The sequence below is a fragment of the Papio anubis genome, chromosome 10, assembly GCF_008728515.1.
Source record: "Papio anubis isolate 15944 chromosome 10, Panubis1.0, whole genome shotgun sequence".
Taxonomy (NCBI): domain Eukaryota; kingdom Metazoa; phylum Chordata; class Mammalia; order Primates; family Cercopithecidae; genus Papio; species Papio anubis.
In genome coordinates, this window is record NC_044985.1 from 40,968,955 (window position 1) to 40,987,614 (window position 18,660).

An 18,660-nucleotide genomic window follows, 5' to 3' on the forward strand; every position below is an offset into this window, starting at 1 on the left:
GGGACCTCATTTCTTGAGAATCCACAATCTGTAATAATGGCATCGCCCACTTTTTTCCTGCCTGGAATGGTAAGAAACTAAAACACGGAACTCTTTCTTTGGTCCAGGAATTGTCCTTATTCTTTCTTTAGATTTTTTTTTTTTTAAACAGCTTTATTTAGGTATAATATATACACAACAAAGTGCACATTTCTAGGGTGTGCAATTGAATACATTTTGATACTGTGTTCATACCTTTGAAACCATCACCAGGATGAAGATAGTAGACATAGCTATCATCCTTAAAGGTTTCTTTGTGTCCCTAAATGATAAGAAAACCAATCCATTAACAAATGGATCAAAAATTTGAAGAGATAATTCACCAAAGAATGTAGACAGATGGCAAATAAGCACAGAAAAAGCTGTTCAAAATTATTAGTCATTAGGGAAATGTAAATTAAAACACAAATGGATACCACTATATACCCACAAAAATGACTACAATTAAAAAGTTAAGTGTTAATGAAAATGTGGGGAAGTGTCAGTGGGAATATGAAATGATACAAGCACTTTGGGGACATTTTGGCAGTTTCTTAAAAGTTAAACACACCTTAGGTTTAGAAACAGAGGGCATAGCTTTGTATATTTGTGCCTTATGTGTACTCTAAGAGACTGTGTTTTTAATGAAGACCCACTCTATTGGTAGAAATGGAACTGCTTCCAGTCTTCCCACTTGATCTAGAAAAATATCTCTTAAATAGATTAACACGTACAATTAAAGCTCAGATTTTATTCCATGTGTGATTAGACTGCTTGAAAGAAGGGCAGTAAATATGTAGCACTTATGTTAATTGGTCTCCCATCCTGCAGCTTGCTTACTACCAGTTTATTCTTCATACACCCACCCGCTCTCTATCCAAAACCCTGCGAGTATAACACTCCAACTTTAAAAAGCTTCTATCCTTTGAACAGGAAAAATCCAAAATCTTGAACAAACACAACCGAAGCTCAGCCAACAATCTTTACCTCATTGCTTGCCAATCTACTGTAAAATCTAGTACTATCAAACAAATCTTAATTATCCATTCATGTTATTCTCATGCCTTCCTCCCTCAATGTTTTGAGCCTGCTTTTACCTCTGCATAGACTGCTCTTCCTAAATTATCCTCTCCCTCTCCATAAGAGGAATTAACACTCAGTCATTACCCCCAGGACACCTTTCCAAACACCCCTATAAATAAGCTATTCCAGTTTTCTTATTTTGATATTAATATGCTTCTGCCGCTGAACCTGTGAGCCTCAATGCATGGTTGGTTGGTGGTCCAACTCTATCAGAATCATTATCTACTCCAGTTAAAATCCAGATTGCTAGGCCCTAACCCAACCTCAAAATCTCTGAGGGGAGAACGTCGCAATCTATATTTTAGTAACCCTTCCTCATGAAATGTTTGATGGACACACACACAAATGAAAACAACTGCACTCAATTATGGGCTTTGACTTCTTTATTTTCCCAAAGCTTAGCACAGGGCCTAGTCTAGTATGTGGTCAGTACTCCATAAATATTTTTTAAATATACATCTAGTTACAAAATCTTCATATATTTCAAATACAACATATTTAAATTTGAACTTTTCTTGTCTCTCAAACTATCATTGTTCCCTGCTGTTTAAGTTATTGAAGTCCTTACAGAGCCACCCTGAGCTATTTTCTCTTTTTATCCCCAAATCTATAATTAACCAATACTAATCACTCAGTTAACTAAGATTATGAGTTGCCAGTTTTGGGCTCACTGACAATTTGTCCTTCAGGAACCCACACGCTTTCTTCATTTTAATAACTAGCACAGTTCTTTGGCAAAGGAAGATACTCAATTAACGTTTTTCTTTTAAATTTATAAAATTTTTCCTAATTAAACTAAAGTATTTTTTAAGTAAAAATTGGCTAGGAACCTATAAAGTAGTATAGCACAAATGTTGGCTTAGCCTCACTACTCAAAAATCAATGAAAACTGAGGTCTAAACACAATACATTGTCTTTGAATGATAGGGTTCTTGTTTTTTTTCAAACTTAGGCTTAATCAGTTCTGGTTTATGACTAATATAGGCAACCCTTTTCAATAACAAATGTCTAAAGAGTATCCTGATTCTCTTGGTCTTAGGAAATAGGTCATCAGCTTCCAAATTTTATTTAAATAGAGACATACACCAATGTTTAATGACTGCCAGAAGTTGTAACTCTTCATCTTCATTGGAAGAATTAGTTAAAATGGAATAATGTTTCCATTTGTATTTTTACTCTACCTGTTGATATTGCAATAATGCCTGCCTTTTAGTATATGATTTTAAAACTTTTCTTTCCTTTTATGGATTTGTTTCACAGGATTTTGCATTTTCAAAGTCCCAATAAGTTGAAATTAACTTTCCATGTGGATATCCAATTTTTTCAACACCATTTATTGAAGAAACTACCTTTTCCATTTTATGCATTCTTGGCTGTTTTGTCAAAGAACAACTGATTGTAAACTTGTGGATGTATTTCTGGGCTCTCTGTTCTGTGCCATTGGTCTATGTGTCTGATTTTATGACAGCATCATATATATATACATATTTGACACAGAGTCTTGTTCTGTCACCCAAGCTGGAGTACAGCAGTACAAACACGGTTCACTGAAACCTCGACCTCTTGAGTTCAAGTGATCCTCCTACCTCTGCCTCCTGAGCAGCTAGGACCATAGAGGTGCACCATCATGCCCTGCTAATTTTTTGTAGAGATGGGGGTCTCATAATGTTGCCCAGGCTTGTCTCAAGACAGTATTATAGTATTTTGATTGCTATAACTTGGTAGTATACCTTCGAAGTCAGATACTATGATGCCTCTAGCTTTTTCTTTCTCAAGATTTTTTTTGACTAATCAATATCTTTTATGGTTCCACACAAATTTTAGGATTTTTTTTCTATGTCTGTGAAAAATGCCAGTATAATTTTGATAGACATTTTATTGAATTTATAGATGACTTTGGTTTGTATGAACATTTTAACAATATTAATTATTTCAATCTGTGAACACAGTATACCTTTCCGTTTGTTTATGTCTTCAATTTCTTTCATCAATACTTTATAGTTTTCAGTACACAAATATTTCACCTTCTTGATTAAAAATGCTTTCATCTCCTTAGTTAAAAAACAACTTATTCCTAAGTATTTTTATGCTATTATAAATAGGCTTGTTTGCTTAATTTCTTTGTGGTATAAAATCAACTCAACATCGATTAAAGACCTAAACAGAAGACCTAAAAGTGTAAAACTACTAAAAGTAAACATAGGGAAAAATCTTCTTGACATTACTCTGAGTGGTGATTATTTGCAACTCCGAAAGCACGGATAACTAAAACAAAAATAGACAAATGAGACTGCAGGAAACTAAAAAGTTTCTGGACAGCCAAGAAAACAATCAACAGAGTGAAAAGACAACCTATGGATGACAGACTATATTTGTAAACCATACATCTGATAAGGAGTTAATATCTCAAATATATAACCATGTTTATTGCACTCCTACTGATTGACAAAGAGCTCAACTCAGTATCAAGAAAGCAACTGGATTTAAAAATAGGCAAAAAAATAAGTAGACCTTTTTCAAAAGAAGACATAAAAATGGCCAACAGGTATACCTTTAAAATGCTTAACATCGCTAATCAGCAAGGAAGTGCAAATCAAAACCACTATAAGATATCACCTCATACATTTTACAATGGCTATGATGAAAAAGATAAAAGATAAGTTTTGTAAGGATGTGGAGAAAGAGGAACACTTGTACACTGAGGGTGGGAATGTAAATTAGCACAACCATTATGAAAAACAGTGTGGAGTTTCCTCAAAAAAACTAAAAAATAGAATTACCATATGACCCAGCAATCACACTTCTGGCTATATATCCAGAGGAAATTAAATCAGTACCTTGAAGAGACAGCTGCAGTCTCATGTTCATTGCAGCATTATGCACAATAGCCTAGATATGGAATTGACCTAAGTGTCCATCAACAGATGAATGAAAAAAGTGCAACATACAAACATATATACATCACACACTCACACACACACACACACACACACAGAGGAATGTTATTTCACCTCAAAGAAAGAAGAAAATCCTATCATTTGCAACACTGTAGATGAACCTGGAGGACATTACACTAAGTGAACTAAGCCAGGCATAGAAAGACAAATACTTCATGATCTCACTCATATGCAGAAGCTAAAAAATTGAACTCATAGAAGTAGAGGGTATAATGGTGGATGGTGGTTACTGCAGGTTGGGGGATGGAGAAAGTTGGAAGATATTGGTCAAAGACTACAAAGTTTCAGTTATACAGGATTAGTAAGTTCTGGAGAGCTAATGTACAGCATGATGACCATAGTTGATAATAATATATTGTATACTTGAAACATGTGAAGAGAGTAGATCTTAAATGTTCTCACCACACACAAAAAAAGATAATTATGTGAGATAATGGAGATCTGCTGCATTGAGGCAATCATATCACAATGTATAAGGTTATCAAAAGTCATGTTGTACACCTTAAATATTTAATATATATAATTTTATTAGTCAATTATAGCTCAATAAATCTAGGGAAAAGAAATTAAGTGATGCATCTATGGATAATCATTATTCTCCGTAAAATATACATTTAAGTTAATTTTCCTTTTACATCTTTCTTTTTAGGGGTGAGTAGTTGAGTGAATATCATAAAATAAAACAAATATTGTTTACTCAGGATATACTCACATAGTCAAGAAACTTTCAAATACCCAGAGAAAGTAATGCTAGATGCACAGCCAGAGAGCTGTAACCGATGTTTCTAAGATTCTGTATTCCCATCTGGGAGATTTAAGGCTAGATATAAAACAGTGTTTACTGAGCTCCTACTTGATTAACAATGAGGATAATTCAAAGATATTTGCCATGAGAATATTACACAAATATACTTTTCATGCTAACTTTATGCAGATCAGTTTTACTGAACAGTTTATGATCTAGTCTGTGAAAATAAATGTTGAGGATTAAATGAGATAATGTCAAGTGACTAGTGGCAGGCCCTCAGTAAATTCCCAATGAATGGTTGCTATTAATATGATTATCCTGAGAACAACCAAATAGAGTAGAGGGCAAGTCCTCCTACTGTTATACCTGTTTTACAGAAGAAGAAACTAAAATCTGTTTTTAAATTTATAGTACCAACTGGAGTGAGACTGATAATTGGAATAACCCCTCCAAACGTCTCCCAAGGATAATTCATAACTCCAGATTTTCAGACGGATATCATCTCCAACTAAGTACGTGCAGATTCTTGAAAAATTTGACCAGCCAAAGGTACTTGCATTCTACCACTTAGGATGACAAGCCAGGCTTCCTAACTGTGGGGTACCTCAAATAACCAACCAACTTGCATATTTAGTTTCCTGCTGATAACATGGAAATTAATACAACTAAAATTTTAGAAGCACCATCATTTACCAATATATAAAGGTCATGTGTTGGGCAATATGTGTGTTGATGAAAAGGTAGAATTTCCTAATATCCTTTTCTTTTTTTATTTCTTTTACCTATAAAATTCATTGATCTGAGATGTGAAACAGCATGTGTGTCAGAAAAGAGAAGAAAAAGGAGAGAGCTGTATAGCTATGGGGGCCATAGAAATTGTTACTGAGTCCCTGAAGACCCATAGTGTTGAATCAGTGGTATGGCTTATAACCAACTTCTGCCATCATCACAGATTATCATTAACTCACAAGGGAAAAGACCAAGAAGAGGCTGCGAAGAGAACCTTACACAAGCTTTTCCATGTGTGACATATCCAAGGTCATATGGCTATTAGTGGCCAAGTCAGTACTTGAGACCAGGTCTGACAACCAATCTACTCCTCTATTTCTAGGATATTTAATCAACGTTTACTTACTCTCTTACCTACTCTTCACATCTCATTCTGAATTATATGTCAGATAGACTGAAGACTAAGCCAGAGTTAATATGTTGCTTTACCCATAATAGATAAGCCAAGATTCCCTTTTAATTTTCTTAACATGTTGCTCTCCTGTTGCAAGTAATTTGTGTTTTGGTTGTAAGGACAAACTAGAGAGGGATAAAAAGAAATCAGTGCTCTTTGATAACAGTTATATGGAAACAAGAATATATTTCAAGGAGTGTTTTAAACTATCAGGCATAGAATGTAACAAGTGTTGACTTTCCTAAAAGACATTTGAGTAATTCCAACTGCCATTTGGGGTGGGATGGTGGCTGGACAAGATTGAATCACGCAGAGTAAAATAATTTTAAAGCATTCTATTTTCATGTTTAAAACAATATTATAATGCAAACCATTTTTCCATGATGCTAAAAAAAATTCTCACTTTATTCTGGAATGTGGATGCTAAAGATGTGTGCTCTGTTTTTTGCTGGTGGCGTTCTACTGAGGGGAGTTTTAAGGTTGTTAGGGGCAGAGACAATGTCACCTACTTCATGTTTGGGGCATGTAGGGAGTTCTCAGTGAACAGTGGTCTCGTTAAATCTATAATTAGAGGAAATAAGAATGGCAAGAATAAAATAAAATACTCAGATATGTTTCTTCCCCATTGCCAGAATCATGTTAGTCACTAGTTTTCTACTTGTTTTCTGGGAAGAGCTGGGTACATTGCCTCCTACGTGCACCCAACACTCCTATTACAGCAAAGTATTAGCAACAATATGAATGGCAGTGGCTAACATTTACAGAGTACCTTCAAATGTAACGATAACTTAAACCATTTGTAAATATTCTCACATTAACCTGCAAAGCAGAATATTTTTTTATTGCTCAGCAACCACATAAAATTAACTATCCTGCAAGGTCACACAGCTAGAGAAGCAGTACTGTGTGATATTGAAGCACAGGGACTACAGTCGTGTATTCAAGACCCAACTCCTCCAATTTCTACTGGAAGTTGCTTTACCTCTCTAAGGTTTCATTTACTGACTACAAAATGCATATTGTAATTTTCTCTTTCCCATTAGATTCTTGTGAGGATTGAGTGAGACAGTCAATGAAAAGAACTTAGCAAAGTGATTGAGATATATATATAAAACGCTTAAAACAATATTGCGATGCAAACCATTTATCCATGATGCTAAAAAAATTCTCACTTTATTTTAGATCATGGATGCTAAAGATGTGTGCTGTTTTTTGCTGGTGGCATTCTACTGAGGGGAGTTTTAAGGTATATATATAGTTATATATATATAAAATAAATACACATATGTATATACATACACACATGCACATACATGTATGTAGAAAAACACTAAGGCCTGTGTTTCCAGTCATGCTAGATCTCAAAAACTTGTGATTCTCCTAAGGTACTATGCTCTCTCTTCATATCTACGCTTTTGCTAATTTATGTGCCTTTCACCATCTAATATTTCTTTTCTCAGACTACAATATGGGCAAAGATAACTATTCTCTTATTCATTTTTCAAGTCTAAGAATAGCTTATTCAAAATCATCCCTGCCTCCCAAAACTAAGCTCTGTCCCATAGAATCCAGGATATTATTTCTCCCAAATTACTTATTGCATATTGTAACATATAACATGTTCCTACTTGTCTGTGTCAATCAATAAACTGTGAGGTCCTCAAGCATAAGAACTATATCCTTTTACTTAGTGTCCCTCAACACCCAACACATGGCCTGAGCTGTGGAATATAAGCAATATATATTGGAAGGATGGACAAATTGAGACAGGGATGCACACAGGAAATAGTTGAGCCATTGATGCTGCCATCCATGTGGATATTCCAAGTTGAAGTGAGCAGGCACTGAACAGAAAAGAGACACTCAACAAACATGTTATGGTAGCTGCATTTATCTGCATTCCTTCCCATGGGGCAAAGGCCAAAAGCTGTAGAAAGCAATGCATATGTATAAAGAATTTGGAGTCTCTCCTTCCTCTCTCAAGTCATTGGAAACCTAAGTTTACCTCAAAGCATGGAAGCTAGACCCGCCCCACACTAGAGTAATGAATGGCAGTATTGTCTACAAATCACTCAGAGTTCCTCAGAGAGATGGACAGTGGTCCTGAGCAGTGCTTCTCAAACTCTATGGACAATGTCCATAGAGTCAAACGGACTCTATTTGGCAATGTCAAAATGTACATGCTGATTTGGTTGTTATGGAAATGCACAGTTTTTATTAGACTGCACTTTATTTGTCAGGGAAGGAATGTTACACAAGTTGTAGACTGTACTGGCCAGGATTTTTTTGGAGAAACAGAACCAATAGGATTCATAGAGATGGATAAATGAGCAGCAGCTTATTAGAAGAATTGACTCACATGGTTATGGAGGCTGAGAAACCTCAGGCCAGGCCACCTGCAAGCTGGAGAACCAAGAAAGCCAGTAACATGGCAGATTCCGAGTTCAAAGGCCTGTGAACCAAGGAAGCCAATAACATCACTCTCAGTCTGAAGCCAAAGGCCTGAGAACCTGGTGGAGGATGTAGGAGTTGTGGGGGCAGTTCTTGTCCAAAAGTAGAAGAAGAAAGATGTCCCAGCTCACTTAAGAGAGAAAGAACCCACCTTTCCCCTGCCTTTTATTCTATCTGGGCCCTCAACCAATTAGTGGTGCCTGCCCACATTGGGTGAGGGCATCTCCTCTCTGCTCAGTGCACTGAGTCAAATGCCAATCTCTTCTGGAAACACCCTCACAGATATACCTAAAAATAATGCTTTACTGGTTCTCTGGATATTCCTTAGCGGTCAAGTAGACACCTAAAATTAAATGTCTCATGGGCAATGTTCAAAAACCAAAAAAAAAAAAAAAAAAAAAGACTTTTTTTCTAGACCAGTGTTTCTCAACTTTAGCTGCACATTTGAAAGACCTAGGAAGCTCTGTAAAAAAATATATATATATATATACACACACACACACACACATATACATATATATACACACACACACACACACACATATATATATATATATATATATATATATATATATATATATATAAAATATCAACCCAACTATCATCTCTGCCTCCTCTCTCATCAATTGATCTTAGTTTGGGGGAATCTTCTTTCAAGTGGTTCTAGTGAAAAGCCTGTGGGGGAGCCACTACCCTACCAGTCAACCAGCATCACTCAAAATCTAGTCCAAGTCCTGGTGTGGCTCAAACTGTTTCTAGCTGGTTCATGACGAGATAAGTACTGAAACTGAGAGTAAGTGTGTCTTAATCTGTTCAGGCTACTCTAGAAAAATAACACAGATTAAGTGACTCATAAATAACAGAAATTCATTTCTCACATTCTGGAGACTGGGCAGTCAGAAATCAAGCCACCAGCAGATTTGTTGAGTAGTGAAGGCCCATTTCCTGGTTCATAGATGGCACCTTCTCATTATGTCCTCACATTGTGGAATGGCAAGGCCATAGGGCCTCTTTTGTAAGGGTGCTGATCCCATTCATGAGGACTCTATCCTTATAATCACATCATCTTCAGAAGCCCTATCACATTTATGACTAGGTTTCAACATATGAATTTGGGGTGGACATAAACATTCAGACCATAACAAAGTGTTCAGAAACTTTTATAGCAATATGACAAATTAAGTTTATTCTTAATTGAATGGAATAATAAAAACAGATGGATTCGTGAAAAAACAATAGTTGGCTTATAAAGAAATACATTGAAACCCCCTGAAGGAATGGTCTAAATCACTAAACATATGCATCTCTGGAAGTGAGGATATACTGGGCCCCTTCTTTAAACTGTTGTGTCTTAAAGCTGAAATATTAACTTCAGTGACAAATTCCTCAGGCAGAGCATTGGCACCTGGGTACAACAGGGTTAAAGAGCAGGAGTGGGGTAGGTGGGGTTACAAACCAGGAACACATGCCCTCCAAGTTAGGTAGCTTTTTTTTCTCTTTAATTGCCCTTAAAACACACACGCTCTCACATAACACAGAAGGTGAGAGCTGAATGAAGTTTTCTGGGTAATGGCATGAAATGTTTTCCTTATGAGAAGTGGTGTTGAGTTACAGCGTGCAGACGGAGAACGGGGAGGAGAGAAACAGCAGCCTCAATCTGGCCCCCACCTTTTCTTGGGCTTGTAGGAAGGTGGACATGGGCTCCCGGAGACAACACAAGTAATACGTTGAACTATTCGGTGGCTGGAATCAACTTTTCCTGGAGTAACCTAAGGCCAGTGTTTACCAGAACTTAGCTAGGGCCAGCCAAGCAGGCACAGATGCTCTGCTATGAAATGCCACGCAGGCAGAGACTGACAAGCAGTAGGAGCTGAGCTTTCCCCTTGGACTGCTGCTTCCTGCTGTGTTCAGGGGAGGGGGTCACTTTCTGGCAACTCTGCTGCTGTTGCTGCTGCTGCTGCTACTTCAACTCCCTCTCCACTCAAGGTAAGCAGGCTAAGGGAGGGCAGGCTGCTAGGGAAAGCTTTGTACCATGAACAGGATCCGAAAGTTTTTCCGAGGAAGTGGGCGAGTCTTGGCATTTATCTTTGTAGCTTCTGTCATCTGGCTGCTCTTTGACATGGCAGCTCTCCGCCTCTCATTCAATGAGATCAACACTCGGGTCATCAAGGAAGACATTGTGAGGAGGGAGCGGATAGGATTCAGAGTTCAGCCAGACCAAGTGAAAATTTTTTACAGCAGCATAAAAGAGATGAAACCTCCCCTAAGGGGACATGGGAAAGGGGCACGGGGCAAAGAGAACTTTAGAAAAACTGAGGAGAGTGTGCTCAAGGTTGAGGTGGACTTGGACCAAACCCAGAGGGAAAGAAAAATGCAGAATGCCCTGGGAAGGGGCAAAGTTGTACCGTTGTGGCATCCTGCACATCTGCAGACCCTCCCTGTGCCTCCTAACAAGCAGAAGACAGAAGGGAGAGGCACCAACCCTGAAGCCTCCTCTCACCAGGGGACACCAAAGCAAATGACAGCTCAGGGGGCTCCAAAAACCTCATTCATAGCAGCAAAAGGAACTCCATTAGTCAAAATATCAGCACACATGGGACGTGTCAGTTTAAAACAGGAGGCCCTGAAGAGTCATAGTCCCAGCAGTGACACATCAAAACTAGCAGCTGAAAGGGACTTGAATGTGACCATCAGTCTTAGTACTGACAGACCAAAGAAGCGATCACAGGCAGTAGCAAAAGAGAGGGCACACCCTGCCAGCACAGCAGAGCCGAAGTCTGGGGAAGTCATGGCCTTAAACAAAACTAAGTCTCAGAGCAAAGAAGTCAATGCAAATAAACACAAGGCCAATACGAGTCTTCCTTTTCTTAAGTTCATTGTCAATTCAAATCGCTTAAGGAAGCAATCTATTAATGAGACACATTTGGGAAGTCTGTCAAAGGATGATGGAGCTAGAGGGGCTCATGGGAAGAAACTCAATTTCTCTGAAAGCCATGTTGTGATTATAACCAAAGAAGAAGAGCAAAAGGCAGACCCCAAGGAGGTCTCCAATTCTAAAACCAAAACTGTATTTCCTAAAGTATTGGGTAAAAGCCAAGGTAAACACATTTCCAGGAATAGAAGTGAAATGTCTTTCTCTTCACTTGCTCCACATAGAGTACCACTGTCCCAAACTAACCATGCTTTAGCTGGAGGGCTAAAGCCAGCAAAAATCAACATAACTGCCAAAGCCCCCTTTACAGAATACAACCAGAGTCATACAAAAGCCCTTTTACCTGAAGACAGTGGAATGCACCAGGTGTTAAGAATTGATGTGACGCTTTCTCCAAGGGACCCCAAAGCTCCAGGGCAGTTTGGGCGTCCTGTAGTTGTCCCCCATGGAAAGGAGAAGGAGGCAGAAAGAAGATGGAAAGAAGGGAACTTTAATGTCTACCTTAGCGATTTGATCCCAGTGGATAGAGCCATTGAAGACACCAGACCTGCTGGGTAAGACCTATTTCTCTTCTCTTTCCTCAACCCCAAGTGCTTTGGTTCTTATATAGAGAGAATTTATTGCTAGATAATTCCGTGTGGTTTTTGGTCACCTAGAGAATTAAAGAAACATTAATCATTGGATATCATTCAAATATTTCACCAACTACACAGAGAAAAATTCTCATATCAGCAGTTGCAGAGTTCTCATTCTCTGAGACTTTGGTCCCCACCATTAGCTCATGTTCAATTTCCTTCTCTCTGTTGAAAATCTGTTAAAATGATTAGATGAACTCAGTTCATAATAACGTATATATAAATGGTAGAGCTTAAAGTGTAATTCCATTAGAATAGTGACAATGAAGTGAATTCCCAATTTTGGAGCTTTTCATTACTAGCAAGTTTGTCAGGAATATATTTGGGAAAGAAGCACACAGAAGGACTCTTCTAGGCCTCCCTGGAATCATATCTCAGCCAGCAGAATTCTGCCTAATCATGAGTAATGATAACCAGGATAGCAAGAGAAGAAGTGACTTTACTCCCTAAAATTTAATGTCTTTTATAGATGGAGATGGTAGACATTTCAGGAGATCAGTTACATAGGAATAATAGTGTTGGAAGAAGTCAATCAGTCCATACCAGCAAACACCTACAGGAGGTATAAAAAGCATAATAATAATCACTTCATTTGTAGACATTCACTATTTACAAAGAACCTGCATACATATAGATGAACTCCATATGAGCCCTGGAAAGGAGGAGGCTGGCATTATGGTTCAAATTAACAAGCTGGCGAGGGCGCTCAGAAGTTACAACACTTTCTCAAAGTAATGCAGTTCTAAAGCTGCCCAGTGGACCTTCAGGAACCAGTCCTTCAAAAAGTTAAATTCCTGTATCGCCAGATGTGGATCAAAGCATATAGATATTTAATCTGATTCAAATATAATTATGTTCCTGGCATTTTTTTTTTCTTGGCCCACTGATAAGTGAAAGTACTCAATAGCCGTATTTCAATATCTGTTAACTCAGTTCCCTGAGTCAAACAATATTTGCCAGGAAGTTGGATTGGGGAATGTCAAGATTGAGACTTAGCACACGTGGCATGTAAACAATGGCCTTGTGACTTCTGTAGAAAATTCTTCTTTGTGATCTAGGTAGTCAGCATTACATTTTAGTCAGTGTTACTAGGAGGAAGGCAGATACAGGGGAAGCTTTATCCATATTAGAAAGAAGAGTCTCTACATTGTGACGTCGCTACAACCAGGTCATTTTCCATCTCTTAGCCATCAGCAAATGGCTATCAGCCATGCACTGCTTAGGTCAAGCACTGTGCCATTCACGCTTCTCACCTTGGTGATAATCACAGCCTTGAGGAGAACACAGACATACTCAAAGATGAGGAAACTGAGGCCCTGGGATACTAGATTGCCTGTGGTCACAAAGCTAGTCATTGTAGATAAATGATTAAAATTCATGCTCAAAATTATGCTGCATTATTCTCCATCTCTTGCCAATCTCCCCTCAAAAAGGATCCTAAAAATTATGTTGGCCCAGCTCTAATCTAAAGTCCTGTGTATCACAGGATTACACATGCCAGCTTTGAACAGAAAGTTCAGGGAAATGAAGTAGCTGTTAAAGCAGTTTCATTTTAACATGCCCTTATTGACCCAGCAGGCTGCTAGGGAGTCTGGGGAGGAATTAGACACTGCACAGAAGCACAAGCTCCAGTTCCAAACCAGAGAAAAGGCACATGTGTGGCGGGGTGAGGGTGCCCAAAGCAAGTAATAACAATGTTATCACCAGTGGGGCTCACTGAAGGCTCAGTGGCTCCCAGTGCTTTTTAGTTTCTATACTTTGGTCTGTAGAAGGTGAGCATTGCGGCCCAGGAAAGTTATAGTCAGTCTCTGTCCTCTGTCTTCTGAAGGAGGTTGTCCCAACTGTAGGAAAAACTGACACGTGTGCTTGAGAGGATGAGTCAGAGAGCATGTGGCCAGGCCTCCTCCCTCTTATCACATAACCCACCTTGGCTAAATATAGGCGTGTTCTCAAGCTGCCTGGCGGATGCTACGCTCCACTCAGGAGTCTACCACCAGGGATCCTGGACCTGGGGCCTCCCAAAGTATTTTTCAGTCCTTTTGTAGCCCTCTTCTTTGAAAGAGGATAAATCATTTTTTGTTCTTTTATCCAAACACCTTGACTATAAATATGTGTAAATTATGTATTCATGCAGATAAAGGTTAAAGAAAATACGATCAAAAAACATTTGATTCATCAGGTTGGCAAGATTTGGAGTGTTTTTTTTTTTCTTTTTTTACTTCGGATTTATTTATTTTCAGCCTTGCTCAAAATGTGTTTGAGGTAGCTGCTTACAGGAACGCACGCAATAAGATTTTTTAAGATGATAAGTTTTCAAAGTCAGCATAAGGGGAAATTGTTACAAAACAGAATAAGAAAATGAGTATGTGTGTGTGAAAGAGAGAGAGAAACAACTATAAGAACACAAGAGGGCTAGCTTAAAATTAGCTGAAGTAGCATCCTACTGCAACCTTTAAATTTTGAGAGTTTTGGAGAATATCTTCCTTATTGACCTATTCATTTCTCCAAAATCCACTGTTATAGATGAATTAACACATAACTGGCATATCACTACTGCTCATTGAATACAGAATGCACCAAAAAATGTAAAAAACAACAACAACACCAACAACAAAAACCACACACACAGATTTGGTATAATCATTTAAATTCAACTTCCCCCAGTGAAGATAATAACTAGTCAGTAGTTAACATCATTTAAAGATGAATTAGCTGATGTGCTAGGGTGAGGTTACCATTAAGAAGTAGAGGACAGGCATGGTGGCTCACACCTGTAATCTCAGCACTTTGGGAGGCACGGTTGGAGAATCCCTTGAGCCCAGGAGTTTGAGATCAGCCTGGGCAATATAGTGAGACCTCATCACTACAAAAAGTTTAAAAATTACCCAAGGGTGGTGGTGCATGCCTGTAGTCTCAGCCACTCAGGAGGCTGAGGTGGGAGGATCACTTGAGCCTGAGAGGTCGAGGTTGCAGTGAACCAAGATTGTGCCACTGCACAATAGCCTAGGTGACAGAATAAGACCTTGTCGCAGAAAACAACAACAACAACAAAAGCAGAGGAGACAGGCAGGGATTTCCAGGACAACTTCTCTTACTCTAGTTCTAAAATCAGTTTCTCTTTTCCAAACCTACTCTTTCCTCCTTTTCCTCTTGAGTCCCAAAGGACCATTGCTAAAATGTTAAGATGCAATTTCATACCTCTTTTCTAAAGCACACGAACTCCTTTCTGTTCTCAGGGTTACTCACACTGTCCTTTTCTGTCTGCCCATGTTTCTCCCCTTTGTGGTATAGCAATAGCAGCCCGCACATGACATTTTCTCCAAGCTGGGCCCTCAGCATGAGAAAAGCTAATCTCTTTGCTCTTCTCCACCCATTATGGTTGTAACCATCCACTGAGGTTTACATTCACTGGTCCCTTCCCACAGCCTCCCTCCATCCTCACCATTCTCTTGCACACATTCTAATCCAACATTACTCAAAATTCAACTGTGGCTTCCCTCCACCTGGACCATGAGGTCTCTGTGACCTCTAAATTGCAATTACTCTTAGTGTACACAGGCATCCTAGTTACTGAAACACTCTTTACTGCGTCTGTTTTGTCTCCTTAGTGAAATTATAAGCTTCTGAAGGAAACTCTGTCTTTAGCTTTATTTTGTACTCCTTTAGCACTGATCACAGTGCTGTGCATTCAGAAGCAACAGGTTTACACAGTATGAATTTAAAATTTGTTTCTCTGAATTTGTTTCTCTGAAATGATTTTTGAACATTGATACTACCTTGAAAATAATCAAAAGGTAGCAATTCAAATGAAACCTGCAACAAGTCTATTTATAAATTATTAATGACTTCTTAATTTTTCATTATTAATATATGGAATATATTAAAATCTGATTTAAGGCAAATACATTCTGTTTAACGCTATATTCATTAATTCATGTTTATTCCTTATTTAATATTTTTGTTATTGTTTTGGTTCTTAATTTTAATGTTTTGGCTTTCAAGAGAGGAAAGCCTATTTTATTTACAAGAATGTTTTATGTCAGCATGTAAAATACAACTTCATTGTTGCCTAGAAATTTTGCCTATAAAATTTGCTTGAAATAAAATGCTTTTTTTTGACAGTTAAAGTTCCATATTTAATCTTTTTTTAATTAAAAGCTAATCTTTTCAGTTCTTGCTCCTAATGATTGAAGTTTGTTTCTGTCAGCAAAAATCAACGCACATACACATACACATACACACACACGCACACACATATGTAAACACAGGTTTTGCTAAAATGTGATCCTGTGCAGGGCAATTCTACTTGGAGAAGTCTGTCTTCTGGCCTGAAGCTATAGTTAAGATGGAACTCCAAAAATGAACTTATTTTAAGAGTGCACTTCCTGAATCTGAATTTAGAGAAAAATGACTCAAAGGAATTTTTGCTGCCAGCATTCAGTTTTTAAAGTACAATAAGAATTCTGGCGTGCTTGTCTGCCACTGCTGTGTCCTCATAATGTTACTCAATTGCTTAATTTAATGCTTTGCTTTCCCTACAAAACTCTGGCAAGCCCCTCAATAAAGCAATTAAAATGGGTCTTTATTCTCTTAGCCCAGAGCCAGGACTGTCAACCAATAATTTGATTCCTTCCTACACAGCTAAAGAAAGTTTTTTTTGGCACATTTGAAAAGCAAAAGATAGCACCATGCATTTGCCACAAACCAATCTAAATTACTGAGGGGAAAGAAAAACTTTCTGGAACCTTAATTTTGATCCTAGTAGGGTTAGAAACTATAACTGATGAGTTACTGGAGGAGGAAGGGGAGGAGCAGGAGGATACAGAAGAGAGAAAATAAAGTGATCAGGTATCCTCCCAAACTTTGAGCTTCTAAAAGTTTATCAGACTGAGAGAAAAAAAGAAACTTTAAAGTTAAATTAAATTTAAATTTTTAATTTTTACATGGGATACAAATCTTAATTGATGAAATGAACATGCTTTTGTGACTAATAGCGATTGGAGAATATTAATTAAAATTCATTGGAGAAGCTATGAGATCTCCTTGAGAAACTAATTGGAGGCAGGAAAAAAAAACCTCACAATATGAATTCAAAAGGATCTACTTCCTGCTTTCACCTCTATGGGTAAAAGCAATGCAGTGGTGCCTTTTGAATAGTGTGTACGTGTTCATTTTTGTGGGCACGTGCGTGCATTTGTGAACATATGCATGTGTTTGTGTGTTAGGGCACAGTGCTCTATTTCACTCAAAAGTCATGTAGGAGATCAGGAAATAAAAAGGAAAACTTGTTAAAAGGTTCAGACTAGATTGTAACATAATGAAGGTGAAATATGGCCAAGGGACAATGAACTGGGCCTTTGAATACTTTTCTTTATCCCACTCTCCTTATAACAAAGGAAGTAACAAAGACAACAAAGATCCGAGGAAAAGAATGGAAAGCACAATTCTGCCTCTAGTTCAAAGAGAAGAAAACAGCTAAACGGTGCCTAATGAATATAAAACTGAGAAATGTTAAAGCGAATTCCTGACTTTTCCTCCTAAATACTGTGAAAGCCCTAGAAACACTCCTGGGAGAGAGTAGTTAATAAATGCAGGAATTTGAAAGAAGTATACTTTTTCATATACTGAACACAGGGCCCAATTTAACCATCAGCATAATATATCAAACTCTTGCTGTAATATTGCCCTGGTACTCTTGGCCCTGAAAATAACTTCCTATTGGGCTTTTCTGGCTGATCCAATCAGAACGGAGCTTCTCAAGAGAGAAACAACTTTTTTGCTCAAGGTTCAGAAAATTCAGAGAAAATAGCAATGTTTAGAAGCTGTATTTTGCTGTTTGCTTTCGAAATGAAAGGAGTTTTTTAGAGTCTCCTGGAAAAACAGCTATATCATACCAAACTCACGTACCTTCTCAGTTGGCCTTGCTTCTAAAATGTTGATAATATGGACAAGTGTGAGAAGCAGCAATGTGAGGAAACTATTTACAAAGGTCTTCACAACTTGCCTTCTCGTTTAATCCTTAAAACAATTCCTCAAGGTAGATACTATCATCATCCCGGCTTTACCTATAGAAAAACTGAGACTTACAGAGGAAGCTGAGGTTTCAGGTAACAGCAGATATTTCAGACAGTGGCAGTTCATTTCATTGCACATGATATTTGCTCATTGCCTATCAATCAGGAGCGGTGCACCATGCCGGGCAGTTGAGGCCTTTATCCTTCAGGCATATTATTTCATCTGATCCTTCTGGCCATGCCAGATTAGCAAAGTGTTACATCTCTTTATTAACAGATGAGAGAGGGAAAGAGAGCAAATGGTAATGGAACTTGCCCAAGGCCTCACAGCTCACAAGTGCCAAAGTTGGGACCCAACCTCTAGTTTTCTGATTCTTCCTCACTCAGTAATAATTCCACTGCACCAGTCTGGTTCCCTCTCCAACCCCAGCAACTCTCCCCATGTAGTGACCATCATCACCTGCACCTCTCCTTGACTTGCCAAGGCCCTGTGCATAAAGGGGAATCCCTCCACTGCTCAGCTTCACACACAAAAGAAGTGCTTAGTTTTGTTTCAGTCAGTGATGTGTGTGTATGCATATATGTATGCATGTAGACTTACGTTTGCATGTGTGTGTGTATTCTAAGCAATCCTCATAG

General features: G+C 38.2%; 1 protein-coding gene across 2 annotated transcripts in view; it reads left to right on the top strand.

Moving 5' to 3' along the window:
* Window positions 1-9,941: 9,941 nt before the first annotated feature.
* The window catches only part of GALNT5 (polypeptide N-acetylgalactosaminyltransferase 5), a 56,578-nt gene continuing 47,859 nt past the window's right edge, over window positions 9,942-18,660 (top strand). For both annotated transcript variants that reach the window (XR_635436.4, XM_003907493.5), the window contains exon 1: window positions 9,942-11,926. Coding sequence is in view for 1 of the 2 variants with exons in the window: in XM_003907493.5 (XP_003907542.2) it covers window positions 10,473-11,926 (1,454 nt within the window). In the remaining variant the exon portion in view is untranslated. The remainder of the gene's footprint in view (window positions 11,927-18,660) is intronic.